Genomic DNA, 18,722 nt, shown 5'->3' with positions numbered 1-18,722 from the left:
TCTCTCTCTCTCTCTCTCTCTCTCTCTCTCTCTCTCTCTCTCTCTCTCTCTTGCAAGGCATATCAGTGTCCTCAGTTGAGTAGTGGGTAGGTAGCACATAAGGACACCTTAGGACTGGCTACTGTTATTCTCCTCTTCCAATTCCAGCTGAAGGAAAACTCCTGAAACAGAGATGAGAAAGCAAGTCAGTGCTGGGCCAGCCATTTGGATTCTATTTTCAACACAGTCTGTTTATTGTTTCCAAGGTCCATGAACAAACTCTGATTCCAGACTGGAATTTCTAAATCTGCCCCCAACATCATCATCATTATCACCATCAATATAATCATCATAGAATCCCTCCCCAACCCTCAAACATATCTATCTGTGTGTTCTGTCCTTAGAAACTCATAGAATGTCAGAGCTAGAAGGGACTTATCAGGCTGAGGTCAAGGAATAAAAACCCATTTTAAGATCAGCCTACCCCTGGAAAGAAAATTTGTTTGCTTTGGCCGGTAAAAGACGTGGACCGGGGAATCAGTCAATAAGTATTTATTAAGCACCTACTATGTGCCAGGCACTGTGCTGATACAAAGAAAGGTAAAAGAGGATCCCTACCCTCAAGGAGTTCACAGTCCTAATGGGGGAGACGACAAGGAAACAATCACATTTAAACAAGCTACAAACAGGATAAACCAGAGATAATCAACTGAGGGAAGGCACTAGAATCAAGAGGGATGGGGCAAAGCTTCCTGTAAAGGGGGTATTTTAGAGGGCACATGAAGGAAGCCAGGAAAGCCAGGAGATGGAGATGAGGAAAGAGCTCAGCTCTAGACCTGCTTCTCGGTCTGCCTCATTCTGTGATTTTAGACAAATCACTTCACTTTCTCACCTCTGTTTCCCCCTCTGTAAAGTGAAGTGGTTGGACTCTAAGGTCCCTGTTCTTGCCTTTTAGAATAGAAGCCCCTTAATCTGGGACTCTCTCCTGGCTGAGCTGAGTTATCTCTCTCCCAGTGGGAGAGCTCCTCCACTCTGTATTAACTGGTAGATATTCTTCTATGTGCACTTTTTCTAATTTCTATTTTGCTACAATTTGGATAAACAGGGTTGTTTTTTTTTTTGCTGAAAAAAAAAAAAAGAAAGAATGTAAGCAACCTGAGGCCAGGGGTGTTTTCACTCTTGTCTTTATGTCCCCAGCAATTATATGCATGGGAGAGATGTTGTGTAGGGAGAAATGACAAGATTTGTCAGCTGACTGTCAGTTATGTGGGACAAGCAGTTGAGGATAATGTTGACCTTAGGAATGCCTGCCCCATTGTCTCCCCAATCCCTTCCTTAGGATCACAAGGTCATGTCTGAGGAGCTTGATATGAGACCGTCAAGGATGAGAACTGTTAAGTGGTTTGCTCAAGGTCCCATGGGTGGTGAGTGGCAGAGACCAGAGTCACACTCAGGATGTCTTCCAACCCCCAATCTAGCAGCCTGCCTGCCATACCTACCCCATGGCCTCCTCTCTATCAGTGTCCCCCCGTAGCCTCCCTCTCCTTCAGGGTCTCTCAGCCCCCTCTCTTCTTCTAGAGGGAGAGTCCTTTTCTTCATATGGTCCCCTGTCCCTGATAGATTCTTCTGAGTTGTACAACATGGAAAGAACCCTAGAAAGGCTTTATGCCTCAGTGACCCTGCCTAGTTTCCAACCTCCATATAAGACACTCCAGACTGTTTGCAGGCTCTGTAGACCCCTTACTCCCTCTAGCTCAGTTCCCAAAGAGGAGGGAGGTGAAAAATAGGAAGGAAGGCTATTTGTCTGGCACCCAACATGGGACCTCATTCCTTGACCCATCTCCTGGCTTTCCTGTCTTCCTTCATGTGCCCTCTAAAACAATTACCTGAAGCCTTGGCAAAAAGCACCTGCTGGTCAGGGCTCTGGGCGATGCAGGATAGGAAAATCTTCTGGTCCTCTATCTTTTCTACTTCCACTTTCAGCAGGGCCACAGAGTTCACGGGGATTATGCTGGGAATGGAGGTAAAGGTCAGTGCCTTCTCTTCCAGGGCCTCCTGTCCTAAGTTCCCCAGGCCCTAGATGGGGCTGCACTTAAAAGTCAAGGACTTGATTCTTTAGGACAGAGAGATCTTTTGGGACCAGTCAGAGCCTTCCTGTCTCTCCGCTTGATGCTTCCAACTAGCCTTGAAGATCTTCCCTCAAGTGACCTTCTCCTTCCCAATTTTACCAACCTGTCTTCTTGTTCCTGGAATGTCTTCAGACCGATTCTGTCTTTTAAGGGAGCAAATGATTGCCCCAAGTTGGTCTCTCCCCACTTTCCTCCAATAACTCTCATTTACATAGTATTTGACAAAGTCCTTCCCTTACTGTGAAGGTAGTCATACATGTGTTATTATCCTTATTTCACAGTTTTGGGATCTGAGGCTTAGCAGAGCGATTTGTCCAAGGTCAAGGTCAATGCCAGACTTAAAATGGACCATATGGATTGGACTGGAATGAACTTTAGAGATCTTCAGGTTCAACTCCCTCAATTTATAGCTGAAGATATTGAGGGCCTCAGAGACATTAGGTGACTTTCCCAAGGTCACATGAGTATCAAATGGCAGAGCCAAATCTCACTCTCTTTCTACTATACATTGTTGCTTTTTTAAGCACCCCCGGTATCAAGCTAAGGATGAAAAGACAAATGGACAGACCACAATACCCTCTCCTTTCTTACCCAAGGGTTGGTACTTACTTTTTAAATTTGATGTTGAGGCTTAGAGTTAACAGCCCATGACCTGATAAGTATGCAGTTTTAGAAAATATCTCGTCCACCAAGGCAGCTAAAGCTCCACCATGAGTAAATCTGAGTAGGGGATGGGAAGAAATTAGTTGAAGTTAGAGTCAAACCTTCTCTCCACAACTTCCTCATGAACCTACCTTTCTAGTCTCTACCATCTGCCTTGTCCAGAACAAAATTGGTTAACAGAGAGTTAAAACCAAAGTTAAGTGAGGGGATGATAAAAACACATCCCAGGGTACTGAAAAAAATTGATAGGAATGGTTGATGGTTTATCATCAATTTTCCTTGAAAAATCACGGAGAATGGGAGAGGTGCTACATGACGAAAGATGCACAAATATTGTCTTGATTAAAAAAATCTCTCTCTATGATGCTTTCTTTACCTGGTTTCTGAATTTCTTCACGTGAGAATATCTTTTTAATATACAATATGCAGCCTCTTTTTTTCTATGTGTCAGGCACTATGCTAAAGTGCTTTATTAATATTATTTCATTTAATCCTCACAACAACCTTGTAAAGTTAATGCTATTATTATTCCTATTTTACTTTTGAGGAAACTGAGGCAAACAGAGATTTAAGTGACTTGCCCAAGGACACATAGCTAGTAAGTAGTGGGGCTGGATTTAGATTCAGGGCTTCCTGATTCTATTCTAACCACTTTGCCACTCAATTGCTCAAGAGCTGTGGCCTCTAGACTCATATTTTGTATAAAGTGTTTGCTGAATGAATGTTGACTGACTTCTTGGCCCCATAAGTCAGAGGAGTACCTCTTTTGTCTCCATTGAACCAGCCTGTCCTCAAAAACAACTAAGAATGGTGTAATTACTTACTCCTACTCATCCCCTTACCTTGGAGCGCCTTCCAGGTAGGGACCTGGCTGGAACAGACAGACTGACTTCTTCTTGGATGGGTGGAAAAAAATGACATACTCATAACCTTGTCCTTCCTTTTCAATGCACCTGGTAAAAATGCGGTAGTCTTCTTTGTCTGAGAGAGGGGAAATGTGAAAGAGACACAGAGAAAATTAAAAAAAAAGATATTTCTGTGAGCATAGGGGGAGAGAAATGGGATTCAGTCGTTCATCATATGCATTGATATTCTACATCAGGGGCTCTTAAGTGGAGGTCTACCCCCCCAAGGGGTCCATGGAGAGATTTCAGGGGTCTGTGAACTTGTATGGAAAATAAATTACATCTTTATTTGTGATAACTTCTAACTGAAATTTAGAATTTCTTCCAATTATGAATTTAAAAAATAATTCTCAGAATGAACCCATAGACTTCATCAGATTGCAAAAGATAGCTATGAGACACAAGAAAGTTTAAGAGCCTTTGTTCTATATGTGTGTAGATCCTGGAGGAAGATTTGAAAAATACTTGGCCCTTACCCTGTGAACTCCAGGCTGACAGGAGAACATGATCTGTGACCTTGATAAGCTCCTTGGATTATAGAATTGAGGGCTGGAGAAGAATTTAGAAATCATCTAGTCTAGAGAAGTTAAGTAATTTACCCAAGATTGTGCAGGTGACAGCTAAGAGTTGAATCCAGGTCCTTGTACTCTAAAGCCAATGTAGTTGCCAATATTATACCATGGTCTCCTCTTACCATTTTATGATGGAAAGAACCCTCAGAACATTGATAGGGGCTTGGGGAATGGCCATTGTCCATGGGACCTCTAGTCTGGTAGGGGAAACTGAGGCTCAACACCCAGAACTCTCAGTCTGATGGGAGCAAATGAAATACATGTAAGGAAAGAGGTGTCAAAAGGTTTATAAAGGAGCATCACTCAGAAGGGATGAATGAAAAACAACCCATATTCAACAAGTAATTGCTGAGGACCTACTCATTGCCTTGGTTAGTAGAAGATACACCCAACTTGTAGACAGGAAGAACTTGGTTCAAGCAGAGGGGGGTGCGTTGGACTGGACTCAGGAAACCCAGGTTCTAGTCCATATTTTGACATTGCATTGCTTTGTGATTTTGAGAAAGTTACAAAAACTTTCTTTAGTTGTTTATTGTTTAAAAAAATAATTCAGATTCTTTATTTGTAAAATGAAGGGATTGGAAAGTCCCTTCTAATTCTAATAATCTAAATTTTAAGAACTTGGCTGCTTGAAAGCTGTGTGATCTGGTGCAAGTGTTTTAACTAATCTCCCTGAGCCTTGATTTTCTCATTTGTCACCTGCAAATATTCAAAGAATCTGTGATTTCACTGATGACTAGCAACTGGTCTACCACTTAGTAGATAAAAACAAGGGAACTGTCTGAGGCACGAAAGAGGTCATCCTCAATTCTTCCCTCTCCTTCACCCCACAAATCTAATCAGTTGTCAAACCTTGTTCCTACATCCACAATATGTCTCAAATCCAACTTCTTTTCAGTAATAAAGCCACCATTCTAGATCAACCCCTCATCTTTCTAGACCAGCTCCACCACTGCTCTAGGTCAGGCTCTCATCATTCTAGATCAAGCCCTCATCATTTTAGATCATGCCCTCATTCACCTCTCACTGGATTACCACAATGGTGTCCTAATGTGTCTCTTTGCCTCAACCCATCCTCCACACAGATGCCAAAGTGATTTTTCTCTAAGTTTAGGTCTGACTGCGTCACTCCCTCAATCCATATATTCTAGTGTCTCCTTATCGTCCCTAGGATCAAATGTAAACTACTTTGATTGGCATTAAAGCTTTTCAAAGCCTGGCCCCGGTCTGTGTTTCTAGCCTTGTTACACATTATTGCTCTTCCTGAACATCGTGGTCTGGTTACATTGGCCTTCTTACTACTCTTCATGCATAACACTCCTTTTATCTCTGTGTCTTTGTACTGACTCTTCTCCCTTCCCCCCCCCCCCCCCCCCCCCCCCCAGTATCTGGAGCATATTCCCTCCCTCTTCTCCTTTGCCTCATGTAATACTCACTTTCTTCAAGGCTTAGTTGAAGTGTATCTTTTAACTTGGAGCCCTTCTTGAACTCCACCCCCCCAGCTATGTGTGCTCTCCATCCCCAAACTAGTTCGTAGTTATTTTGTGTATTTTTATATATACATATCGTCTCTCCTGATAGAAACTTTGTGAGGGCAGGGACTGTTTAATTTTTGGTTTTGTATTCCTAGCACCTAGAACCTGGTACTTAGTTGGTGCTTAATAAATGCTTTTGGATTGACCGAGTGGCCAGGTTTTGACAGCTAATAAATAACCAAAATGGAATTTGTATCCAAATCTAGACTCCAAGTTCAGTGTCTATTTACTATGTCATGATGCCTCTCTCCCTGCCATAAAAAGTTTATACCAGTACAAACCACTTACCCCAAGTGGATTGTTGCAAGGACATGGGTAGCGAGGCAGCATGGTGGATAGAGCAGTGGGCCTGGGCTGGGGAGACCTAAATTCAAATCGGGTCTCAGACTTTTACTAGCTATGTGATCCTAGGCAAGTCACAACTCTGCTGGCTTAGTTTCTTCGATTATAAAATGGGGATAGTAATAGCATGTACTTCCCAGTGTTGTTGTGAGGATCAAATGAAATAATATTTGTAAAATGCTTAGCACAGTGCCTGGCACATAGTATGTACTCGATAAATGCTTTTCTCTTTTCTACCCCCTTGTCAAACAATTTCTAATCCTAAAGATGTAAGTGTAAGGTAGCAGCAGTCTACTGGGCACCATAATGTGACATAATGTGAGGGGAGCAGCTTTAAGTAGGAGGATTTCACACAGCGTGAGGAGAGAGGTAAATTTGGTTAAGGAGTGGATGACGTTAAGGAACAGAATGATGCCTTGCTTGTACTGAGGATGAGAAGCAGTTCTTGCAGGCACATGCTTACCTGAAGGCTAAGGAGGGACTCTTTGGGCTGTTCTCTTTTTTGAGAGGAAAAAAAATGTGGCATTTCTTTTATGCTTGGTGCCTGAGACCTTTGAAAAAGTTATTGACTAACCTAGAGCTAAAATATAAAGAATTTAGATTAGTTTGAAGGTAGTAGAATCTTTAATCTAAACACAGGTCACATTTGCAAAGTACTTTAAAGTTTAGAAAGCTCTGTTCTAACATAACTCTGAGGTGGGCCTTAGGGTGTTAGAGCCGATAAGCACTTTTTGTTGCTGGTTTTCAGGCATTTTTCAGTTGTTCAGTGCAACCCTTTGTGGGATTTTCTTGGCAAGGATACTGGAGTGGTTTGCCATTTCCTTCTCCAGCTCATTTGACAGATGAGGAAATTGAGGCAAACAGGGTTAAGTGACTTGCCCAGGGTCACACAGCTAGTAAGCATCTGAGGCTGGATTTGAGCTTAAGAACATGAATCTTCCTGACTCTAGGCCCGGCACTCTATCCACTGCACTACCTAGCTGCCGTTTTAGGGGTTATCTAGTTCAATTTCTTCATTTTAAAGAGGAGGAAAATGGAGGGCAGGGGAAGATAAATCAAGAGGCTTGTCTAGTAGGGCAAGTATTGGTACCCTTATCTTACATAGGGGGAAACTTAAGGCCAGAGAGATTTAGTGATTTGGTCTGGGTCACATAATCAGCTAGGTAGTGTACTGGATTAGCAATCAGGAAGCCTGCCTCTAGTGTGACCTTGGGGAAGTCATTTACCTGTACCAGCCTCACTTTCCTCATCTGTAAAAATGAGGATTTTAATAGTGCCTACATCCTAAGTTTGCTGTGAGAATCAAACAAGATTACATACATAAGGTATTTTATAGATTTTAAAGCACCTCATAAATGTTAGCTATCATCATTGTCATAATCCTCATCATCCTCGTCATCATCATGTGGGAGCCAGGACTTAAATCTAAATCTTTCAATTCAAAGAACAGTGCTCTTGTTCAATCTTGGAAGTGAGATTGACTTTCTCTTTTCCAAGAAGCTTTTAAAACTAGCACAGTTTCTTGGCCTCAGATAGTTTAAGTAAAGTTCTGAATGGAGGTATGGAATTGGTGAAGGGCTGAGATCACCTCTATAAGTCTCTGAGGGAATAGTAGTGTATTATTCCTGAATAGTGAGGGTGTGTGTGTGTGTGTGTGTGTGTGTGTGTGTGTGTGTGTATGTTGGGAGGAGGCATGAAGGAAGTCAGGACTTACCTGATGTGGCTCTAAATTCACCTGGGATCTTCAACCCTCTGATGTGGTCACTATTGCTCTTGAAGGAAGGAAGTTTGATCCAGTCCCCATCCTTTGTCTTTTCTAGATACTCCTTGTACAAGCGCGTCATCTCAGGGTTCCAACTGGCGTTGGGAAGGGCATAATCCTTCAGGTTTGTATTCTTTGGACAGAACCTGGAAATCTAGAAAGAATTTAATTTCAGAGTAGCACAATCTTCCGGGAGAAAACCAGGCAGATAGATGCCTTGGAGGTGGGGTCACTTAGAAGAATCAATTTCCGGGCTAATTTCTTTGGCTTCTCTGCTCCCAGAAAAGTACCAGAAATCTATACAGTTTATAGAATCCTAGATTTAGAAAGGTCAGCTTCCACCCATTTTGCAGATAAGGAAACTGAAGGTCTGAGAGTTTCAGTGCAGAGGCAATGTTTGAACCTAGTTGAACCTCTCCACATAGTTCTTTTTCTAACACATCCTAGCGACTCTAGATACTGGACTTGGGTCAAGGGCCCAGTTGCCCTCTGGGAAAAAGAATATAGCTTTGTCAGGACAGGGAGAAATGCAATCACTCAACCTCCACTTTCCTAAAGGTTATCGCCATTCTAGCTTCAGGGGGGATCTCTCTGCTTAGTTCTGGCTCCCCGCTTATTTTATTACTGAGTGGCCCTTCCTGGGAGGTGGAGTAACTCCCTTTGCAATGAAAGTTTCCTCTGCAAAATGGATCCAAAGCCAGGGGCTTGGAACAGTGTGTACACATCTAACCATGCATGTGTCCCCAACAACAAGGGCGTAAGCTGGGTCACATGTCTGTACTTTTCACTTTGCTGATCAGATGCTAGTTCGGGTCAGTAATAGCCCCATGACCTTCCCATGCCAAGGATCATGAAAAATATAAAAATCAGAATTCTCCCTTTGAAATAAACTCAAGACCTCTTAAGTGCCGGCTTTCTTTTCCCTTATCATAGAATGTTAGAACTAGAGTACTGGGCCTGGAGTTGGGAAGACCTGAGTTCAAATCCAGCCTCAGACTCTTATTAACTTTGTAACCCTGGGTAAGTCCCAACCTCTCCCAGCCTCAGTTTCCTCAATTATAAAATGAAGATAATAATAGCCCCTACTTCACAGGGTTGTTGTGAGGATCAAATGAGTGCTCTGTAAACCCAAGAGAGCTATAGAAACGTTAGCTCCTTAGTATTATCTAAGCCAACCTCCTCATGTTACAGATGAGGAAACCGAGGCCCGGAGAGGTCAGTTGACTTGTCCCAGGTCATACATTGAGTCAGTTGCAGAGCCAAAGCTAGAATTCAGTCCAATGTTCTTTGCACTATACTATTTATTCACAGGCTCAATTTTTATTTATTGTCTCAATTGATCAAGAAACTTTTATTTTTTAAAAAAAAGTCTTTATTAAATGCCTACTATGTGCCAGGCACTAAGATGAGGATACAAATATAAAAGTAAGATAGTCCCTGCCCCCAATGAGCTTTTATTCTTCAGAGGAGACGCAACAGAGAACAGAACAGAGGTAAGTCAATACGGTATACATAGACATGATTTTCACATGTTACACAAAACGATTTCTGTGCTGAGGGTACTAATATCTAGAGGAATCAGGAAAGGTAGCCCTTAAGCTGAGCCTTGAAGGGAGCTATCAGTCAGTCAACAACCATTCATTAAAGATCTCAGATTTAGAGCTGAGAGGGGACCAAACTCCTTATTTAACAGATGAGAAAACTGAGGGTCAGAAAGAAGAAATGGTTTGTCCAATAAAATAGCTAATAAATATTAGAGCTGGGATTCAAACTCTCCTGACTTCAAGGCTAGTGTTCTTAGCATTATATCACATTGCCTGTCAGTTGTAACTTGTAGGGAAAACCAAGGGTGAGTGAATTCTAAGGTACCTATCCCACTATGTCTGAGCTGTTCACACGCTTAGGGGGAGCTTTATAAAAAGAGCCCAGTACTCAGTACTTACCAGGCTGTCTGTGGATGAGCTGAAGCTTGTTCGGAGAACTAGCTTGGGAGTGTATCTGTGCAGGACACTCAGGGGCCTGAAGCTTGGGGTTCCGAGAAGGCCCCTAGAGGGGCCAAACTGTGGCACCAGCCAGAGGCTTCTGCTCATCATAGTCCTGACACGGGTGTGCTTGTCTGCTGGCTTGGAATCTGAAAGACCTTCAGCAAAGAGGCTCTGGAGAGGAGACTCAGATTTTATCAGTGGGATTGCTAATGTAATCACTTCCCAGCCAAGTGAAACTCCTGCCAAAACCTTCAGCAGCAAGACAAAAGTTTCCGCTGCAGAGAGCATGGATTTCATCAGGGAAGCATGCAGTCTTGTTTGATACAGTGCGTAGCGAACAGCACTGGGCACTCTCCCTGAAGTACATCGTTCCAGTGCCTTTTGGAGAAAAACCTCAAGTGATGCAACAATTCTTAGAGGGCATAAGCTTGCTCCATGCCCCATACCCCAGAGTTCTGGGAAGGTTCTAGGCTAGCATCATCCTAGGTGAATTTAATTCGAGCTGCAGACTTGGAGGAGTTGCCTAGGTATGTAGGTACAATTATTTTCCCAAGTTTTCTCTCATCCTGTCAGTTTTCAGGAAGGGCAAGGATTGTTCTCCAGGCCAACTTGCCCTTCAATTTCCCAACCTGAGTGCCTCTCGTAGGCTTCTGTACTGCTCTGGACTGGAATAAGATTCTGGCTTTTCCAGAATGTCGTCTAGTAGTATATCTAAGTACTACATACATATACACACACATACATATATATACATATTGTATATATACATATGTACATATATATACATATTGTATATATACATATGTACATATATATACACATATTGTATATATACATATGTACATACATATATATACATATTGTATATATACAATACATATATTATATATATACATATTGTAAGGAAGGTGAATTTTAGTGTGTGTGAAGTGGATTTTTTGTTATTCTTTCTTAGAGTTTTCTTCCCAGGATCCATAGCTGTAACAATCTCTACTTGCTGGGTGTTAGATATGAGTTCTCATGATCATAGTTGGAAACAGTTTCTACTGCGCAGTCACAGTAGATATAGGGGTAAAGTGATGTAAAATTGTGAGGCTATTGCTGGCAATGTGCCTTCTTTTTCTGTTACCCTAGCAGGTAGGCACTCGTCAGTGACTGGGGACCCCCATGGGGTGAACGTGCAGGCTGAAAGCTGTGCTTACTTTGATCGGCCCCCATCAAGGCTTGGGAGGAGGAATCTGTGTGTTTGCCTCAACCGGCCCCCATTGAGGCTTGAGGGGATTTAGGGGAGTACACAAGTTGTGCTGGTCTCGACTGACCCCATCAAGACAAGCGGTAGTTGCCCCCCCTTCACACCAGCCCCTTCGAGAGGGGTTGTTAGAGAATGCTGTAGGAGATGGTGCTCCCATTATCAGCAAACTCCCTTTGAGAAGACTAGACTAGAATAAAGTAAACTTATTTAACCCCTTATTATGATTCCATTTCTGTCTTCCTGTCTGACCTGATCAAAAGCGAATCTGCTAATGAGAGAGGTGCTAGAGCCCTTCTGTATCTCTTTCCTAAGAAATGGCGTAGTCAGTGTGTTTACTTGTCCAACACACATATATATATACATACATACATATATATACACATATGTATGTATATATACATTTGCACATAATAAGTGCAGATTAGGAAAGAAAAAAAGAAAAAATTTACATGATAATTTTGTTGTATATTTGAAAGTGATAGTAAGTTATGCATAGTAGATTTATAGTTTCATGTACGATTGTCTTTTTTTATTGTATTTTGTTATGGAAATGCTTGTTTTATTCCATAAATTAAAAAGAAAATTAAAAAATTATAGGAATTCACATGGCTTGTATTTATGCATCAACTTATATACCTTACTATTTCTGAATGAAATAGTATAGTGATTGAAATAATGGAGAAACCCAAAAATAATGGAGAAATCCTTTTTTGGTTTGCCAGAAGATTTGAAGAAGTTTAGACAGGACAAAGCCAAGTTCAAAGCAAAATAGCTCTTCAACAGTCCTACAAAATATTTCATGTTTTGATATTTAAGTATCACCACACTGGGAGAATATAATAGTAGTAATGTGTTATTGTTTTATATTTTATTTCTCAAAGTGTGTTTATGAGTGTTTTGTGTTTTAAGCATTTCTTTTGTGGTCGAGGAAATATTTTATTAAAAAATTGAATTGTTTAATGCTTTCATTCCACTCTCCTTACTCTTCTACCACGTCTCATAAAATACAGGGTTGGGAGAGGAAGAGTGGCCAAATTAGGCTATTGATTGTAAGGGTCAGTGGGGATAGGACATATTTCTCACACCTAGAAACTCAAACTGTGGAAGAAAAGGCAATGATTTCTGAAGAGATAGGAGGCAAAGTGCAAAACAGAATGAGGAAGTTTCTTTCTGTGTCCAGTTTTCCCTTGCCTACATCACTATTCCCTCATGATGAACTTTGGTAATGTCCCTGCCATGAAGAGGGCATCAGATTAAAAAGCAATGGCTGTCAGGAGTTTCACTTTGCTCTAGACTTCAAGTCTGTGCCCCATGCCACAAGTCCCTGGTTCATAATTCCCAAGTCTTCACCTAATGACCAACTCTATTAAATGTATGAGTTGAACATCAGTTTTGAACTGTTGTTATATTGTCTACACTTCTTTGCCTATGAGTAGAAAGAGCAGGCAAGGGGGATTAAACAAACTGACCTGTACGTTTCCTAACACTCCTGGGTTCGGAATAGCTCATGTACTGCTTGGAAAACTGCTTGGGTCTGAGAAAGGCCATTGGCAATATACCTTCTTTGTCGGTTGTCCTATAAAGCGTGGGTACTGATCACTATGTGGGGGAATCCATTTTGGGATTTAGGTAATGCATAGAGGAATGCATGTACCTGCCTTGATAGGCCCCCATCAAGACTTGGGAGGAATCTGTGTTTGCCTCAACTGGCCCCCATTGAGGCTTAGGGGATGAGGAGTTGTACTCCTATTTTCATCCACCCCTATGAGAATTGTGATTAGGGAATGCTATAGGAGTTGGTGCTCCCATTATCAGCAACCCTTTTGAGAAGTCTAGACTAGAATAAAGTAAGCTTATTTAACCCCTTGGAAGCTGTCTTCCTTGTCTGACCGGATCAACAGTGAACCTGTGCTAGTACACCTGTTAGTGTTAGGAGCCCTCCTATGTTCTCCTGCCCAACAAATGTGTTACCTGTGTATTTACCTGTGAAACACTACCCCCAGCCAAGCATGAGACCTCCTTCCCCCAGGTGCTTATAGCTGCTGGGCCCTCAAGTGATAAGTAAGTGATATCAATAGTCTGAATCCTTATACCCTTGGGCAAATCAAGTTTTGCAGAATGTCTCAATGTCTTTTAAGAAAAAAAACAAGCCTAATCTCTATGGGGGTGGGGAAGGGTTAGGATATTACTTCTTCCACATCTGGATTGTGTTGGGCAGTCAGTGGGTCTCTGTGTTGCACTTCAACAGCAGATATTATCAGCTTGCCATAATAGAGGAAGATAAGAAGAGTCTTCATCTGTTCAGGGGGATTTTAACCAATTTGTTGGGTATCCTAAAGGATTTTGGGGGCCCTGCTATGTGCCCTTGGTTCACAGTGTAGGTAGTGGGCAATTTGAATGACTTAGAGCTATTTATTTTTCTGGGTGATCTCAAAGATCTGGGAATATCTTTGAAGACTACTGATGGTGTTAGATCAGCTAAAGATAACTGAAGATATATCAGCCAGAAGCTATTGGTCTAAAATTGTCAATTGACAAGTGCCCATTTTATTGAATTTCTGTCAGGTAGCTCTCTATGGAGCCAGTTGCCTGCTGGATATCCCTAGTTGGATGTCTTTCTAGAATCTCACATTCAACGTGGCTAAAAAAGAATTCATCATGTTTGCCCCTAAACTTGTCCCTCACCCTAATCTCTCTATTTCTTTTAATGGCATCACCATCCTGGCAGCTAGGTTGGCAGCAGATAGTCTTAGACTTGGAGTTGGGAAGACACAAGTTTGAAGCTTTATCAGATGTGTGAAGCTGGAAAAGTCTTGATTATGTCACACTGAGCCCATGGAATACTATTCTAACAACTTCCTCTTCTTTTCCCTCCTCATTCAAACCCAGCCATATCCTCTGATCCCACTCCAATCTCATCCCTAGTCCCATGCCTATGAGATTCTTTTAGCCTCAATTGTATCTGAGTAGGAAGTGAGTACTGATGCTGAGAAAACAGAAGGGCCTGTTAATTTGGCCACTTCTAAAGAATTATTGGGAGCTGGAGATGTTTCTGGGATTCAGTGTCTATGATCAGAGATTTGTGAAGAGTTTTGCCATCATAGCAAGGCTTCTCAGTGACTTCACCTGTGCATAATCATGAACAGGAGGACAGAAAGGAAGAGTCTGGAATTGACCCTTTGGTACCTTTTGGAAATCCCTTGGATGAGAAATATGACCAGATTTTTAAGGGCTTGGCTAGCTATCTTACATGGCAGTGCTGGCTTTGAGGAAAGAAGAAGAAGGAGAAGGAGGAGGAGGAGGAGAAGAAGAAGAAGAAGCATGGAGTTATATTCTATTTTAATTAAGTGGCAAAATAACCAGGTTCAAGTTTGGATTCACTGATATCTAGCTAAAGAGGATCATTATTTGTTCGTTTTTAAATGGGGGAAAATGTCAGAAACCAAACAGGTAATTTGGTTGATCATGAGAAAAATTTTAAACAACCTCAATTTTCTCTGGATGAGAACAGTACGCTTCAGCTGTCTTATTTTACTGCATCTCTTATCTCATTCAAACCAAGCTTCTGCTCTATCAGACAAGGAGTTCTTATTGTTTCTTACTTGCCTTTACTTCTACAGTTATAGTAACAACACAGAGACCCAGAAACCAGAAATGTGGAAGGGTGGGCTGGCACTTAAGCTGTATGTGGAATACCACTCCAACAATCAGGATAAACTTTCATTTCAATGATAACAACATTTTTTACTAGTTTAAGAAAAACCTCAAACCCAAGTATTTTTTGTGTTAAATACCAATGTGGTTTTGTGTGTGTGTGTGTGTATGTGTATGTGTATGTGTGTGTGTGTGTGTTAAATACCAATGCCAACCTAGTTAGGGTGGTCTTGTACTATGAGGAAGGTGACAGCAAACAAGTGGAATAAATGTTTTGAAAAGATTATTATCTGTCAAGAGCTAATGAGCCACTGTGGACATGGAGCTAGGGACGAAACTGGAGTGGGATCAGAGCATACAGCTGGGTTCGAGTGAGGAGGGAAAAGAAGAGGGGGTTGTTAGAGTAGTATTCCGCGGGCCCAACTGTTTTCCACATGGTTGCCCTGGCTTCATTTTTTCTGCCGCATCGTCATTGTTGGTGTGTAGCATAGGTGATGTTGGAAATAGATGGGACAGCCAACTATGGCAACTGCCAATGATAACGATTCCCTGTGTGAAGAGGAAAAGGAGAAACAACTGATTCTGGGAAAAGTGATGCGTACCAATTTTGCTTGGCCCCTGATGGCAGGATTGGGAGGAATGGGTGGCAGATGCAGAGGGACAGATTTCAGTTTGATGTAAGCAAAAAAATTGCTTTCTCAACACTGTTCAGTCCTCTGTCCCTTGTAGTTTGACACTAAATATCATCCCTAAGCAAATAATTCATAAATAGGTATCTCTACCCCTAATCTCTTCACGAAGTCAGGTTACTTATTGGCTATCTCCTCTTAGAAGTCTGGCAAGAATCTCTTGATAATCTCAAGAATTAACATGTTATTTAACATGTTAATTAATTAAGAATGTTAATCTCAAGAATTAACATGACGAAAACAGAACCCATTATCTTTTCCTCTGAACTTGTCCCTCTCCATAACATCTCTATTTCTGTTAATAGTGCCAACTTCCTGGTCATTAGGTAACACAGTGGATAGTGTTAGATTTGGAATTAGGTTCAAACCTTGTCTCAGACACTTCCTAGATTTGTGACCCTGGCCAATTCACTTAATCTCTCTTAGTCTCAGTTTCCTTATTTGTAAAACAGGGATTATAATAGCACCTACTTCACAAATTTGTTGTGAGGATTAAATGAGATAATATATTTATGGTGCTTTGCAAACCTTAAAGTACCATAAAAATGCTAGTTATGATCCTCTCAGTCAGCCAGACTTGTGTCTTTGGAATCACGGGCATCCTGATGACTGTCTTAGGGTGTTTGAAGGACTGTCCCAAGGAAGAGGGATTAGAACTATTTTACTTGGCCCCACATGAAAGAAATGGGTGGAAGTGGCAGAGAAGCAGGTTTTGGCTTGATGTAAAGAAAACTCCCAAATATGTAGAGTTGCTAAAAAAGTAGACAAGGCTCTTGCAGGTGGCAGGTCACTCCTCCCTTGAGGTCTTCAGATAAAGGTTGAATGACCATTTGTCTGGCATTTTGTAGAGAGGAATCTTGTTCAGATACTAGTCTCAGTAGCCTCCTAGCTTTTTCTTTTTCTTTTTTTCTGTCTTTATTTTCTTTTTAATTAATTAATTTTAATTTATTTGTTTAGTTTTTCCTGACTGAGATTCTGTGAATCTGAAACAAAATCAATAGCATGACAATTTAAAAAAGCATTTAATTTTCTTCAAACTGACTCAAAAGTTAATTTGGTTTCCATAGATGTGAGGATAAGGTCTTCACCTAGAATAAGCTGGGCCTGATTCTATCCGATCCTCTGGTAGGATAGGTTCCAAACTGGAATGAAATGAGAAACGTGGTCCATTTAATAGTCTTTTTAAATTTAAAATTCAATCTTATTTTATTTTCAGTTTCAAATTCTCTCCCTCCCCCTCCTCTCCCATTCACCGAGAAGGCAAGAAAAACAAAACCCATTATAAGTATGTATAGTCATGAAAAACAAATTTCCTTGTTAGCCATGTTCCAGAAAAGAAAAGAAGAAGAAGAAGAAAGGAGAAGAAAATATTCCTCAGTCTGCACTCTGAGGCCATCAGCTCTTTGTCTGGAGGTAGATAGTATGTTTCATCATGAATCCTTGGAATTGTGATTGGTCAATTTGTTGATCAGTTATTCAATTTTTCACAGTTGATTCTTTTTATAATATTGCTATTGTATAAATTGTTCTCCTGGTTCTGCTCATTTCACTTTACATCAGTTCATGCAAGTCTTCCCAGATTTTTCTGAAACCATCCCCTTCATCATCTCTTACAGCATAGCAGCAATGCATCACATTCATATATCATAACTTGCTCAGCCATTCCTTAAATGATAACTCCTTAGTTCCCAATATTCTTTGCCACCACAAATAAGAGCTACCATAAATATTTTTATACATATGAGTCCTTTTCTTCTTTCTTTGATCTCTTCGGGGTACAGATCTAGTAGTGGCTTCATTGGATCAAAGGATACACACACAGTTTAATAGCTTTTTGAATATAGTTCCAAATTTCCCTCCCAGAATGGTTGTAGTCAGTCTTGGTTGGTTGTTGTCCTTTGTTCTTGAAGAGGACCAAAATGACATACTTGTAGTAAATTTAATAGTTAACAAAAGAAAGTTTACTCAGCTGTTGCAGGGGAAGGATGTTTAAAATGGAAGACCAATCAATAAATCAATAAACGTTTATTAAATACATACTATGTGCCAGGGACTGTGCTAAGCACTGGGATACAAAAAGAGGCAAAAGGCAGTCCCTGTCCTCAAGGAGCTTACAATCTAAAAGGATGTTCATCCCGGTAATGTATTGATTCATTTGAACTTAGCTTCCCAGGCTTGTTCGTGTTGGTGGTTTGCAGTCCAAAGCTTTAGGGAAGGGCTCCGTCCCCTTGCGTCGTGCATTCAGGTGACTAAAAAACTACATCTATGGCCTAAGCCTTAATCTCTTGAGTCACTTAAATCTTAAGGACAGTTTCAATACTTTTTAAGGAAAAAACAGTGTAATTTGCATAAGGTGGGGCTTAGGATGTTGCTGCTACCATATCACTTAATCCCCCAACTTTCCCACCTGGTTCGTATTTCAGTAATTCACAAGTTTTTTTTTTTTTGTTATTGTTTTTTTATAACTTTTTTTTCCTTTGTGAAAGGTTTACCCCTCTCTCCTGCCTAAATTCTTTGCACATAGTGGAACACAACCTCATCTTTTTATAGGATTTGAATGAAAAAACTGAAATGGATTAAGTCATAGAAAGTTACTACTTTTAAGTTATAACCTTGAAAATATATAGTAACAAATCATGAAGTGATTTTAACATTGTTGTATAGGATAGAGACCTCATAAAAGAGTAGTCTGGGTATGCTTGTCATGACAGAGACAGCACCAGTGAAATGGAGCAGAGGGCAACTCTGTAATTGATTATCTTCCTTGTAAAGGTTTTCCCTCAATTGTTTTACCAACCTAGGGGCCATAACAAGGGTAAACAGACACAAATTTTGTGTGTGTGTGTGCGTGCGTGCGTGTGTGTGTGTGTGTGTGTGTGTGTGTGTGTGCTAAATCCTATCTCTTTACCTTTGTAATCTCTCTCCTCTGATACTTCCACCAGCCTGGTGCAGACCCTCATCACCTCACTCCTGGACTATGGCAATCACCTTGACCTTACTCCAGTCCACCCTTCACTCAGCTGTCAAATTGACCTTCCTAAAGCATAGATCTGAACATTTCTCTCCCCTTCTCCCATTCAGTAAATTCCATCGGCTCCCTAGTAGCCCCTGGATCAAATATACAAGCCTTGGTTTGGTTTTTAAAGCCCTTCATAACCTGGTCATTTCCCACTTTTCCAGTATGCTTACACATTACTCCCTGCCACATATTCTGAAATCCTGTGACACTGGCCTCCTTCCTGATAGTGCCTTTTC

At 41.1% G+C, this 18,722-nt stretch overlaps 1 protein-coding gene across 1 annotated transcript; it reads right to left on the bottom strand.

Moving 5' to 3' along the window:
• Positions 1-10: 10 nt before the first annotated feature.
• On the bottom strand, positions 11-10,043 carry LOC114042807 (acyl-coenzyme A thioesterase THEM5-like). The gene is made up of 6 exons (XM_027861533.1): positions 9,831-10,043; positions 7,840-8,041; positions 3,614-3,752; positions 2,718-2,828; positions 1,866-1,990; positions 11-161 (listed from the first exon to the last, which is right to left on the bottom strand). The coding sequence occupies exons 1-6, from the start codon at positions 9,978-9,980 to the stop codon at positions 109-111; spliced, it is 780 nt and encodes a 259-aa protein (XP_027717334.1). The 5' UTR covers positions 9,981-10,043; the 3' UTR covers positions 11-108.
• Between the last annotated feature and the right edge of the window lie 8,679 nt (positions 10,044-18,722).

Source organism: Vombatus ursinus, unplaced genomic scaffold (genome assembly GCF_900497805.2).
Source record: "Vombatus ursinus unplaced genomic scaffold, bare-nosed wombat genome assembly UNPS02014768.1, whole genome shotgun sequence".
Classification (NCBI taxonomy): domain Eukaryota; kingdom Metazoa; phylum Chordata; class Mammalia; order Diprotodontia; family Vombatidae; genus Vombatus; species Vombatus ursinus.
Note: the sequence above shows the minus strand (reverse complement) of the source record. Positions and strands in the feature narration are given on the sequence as shown.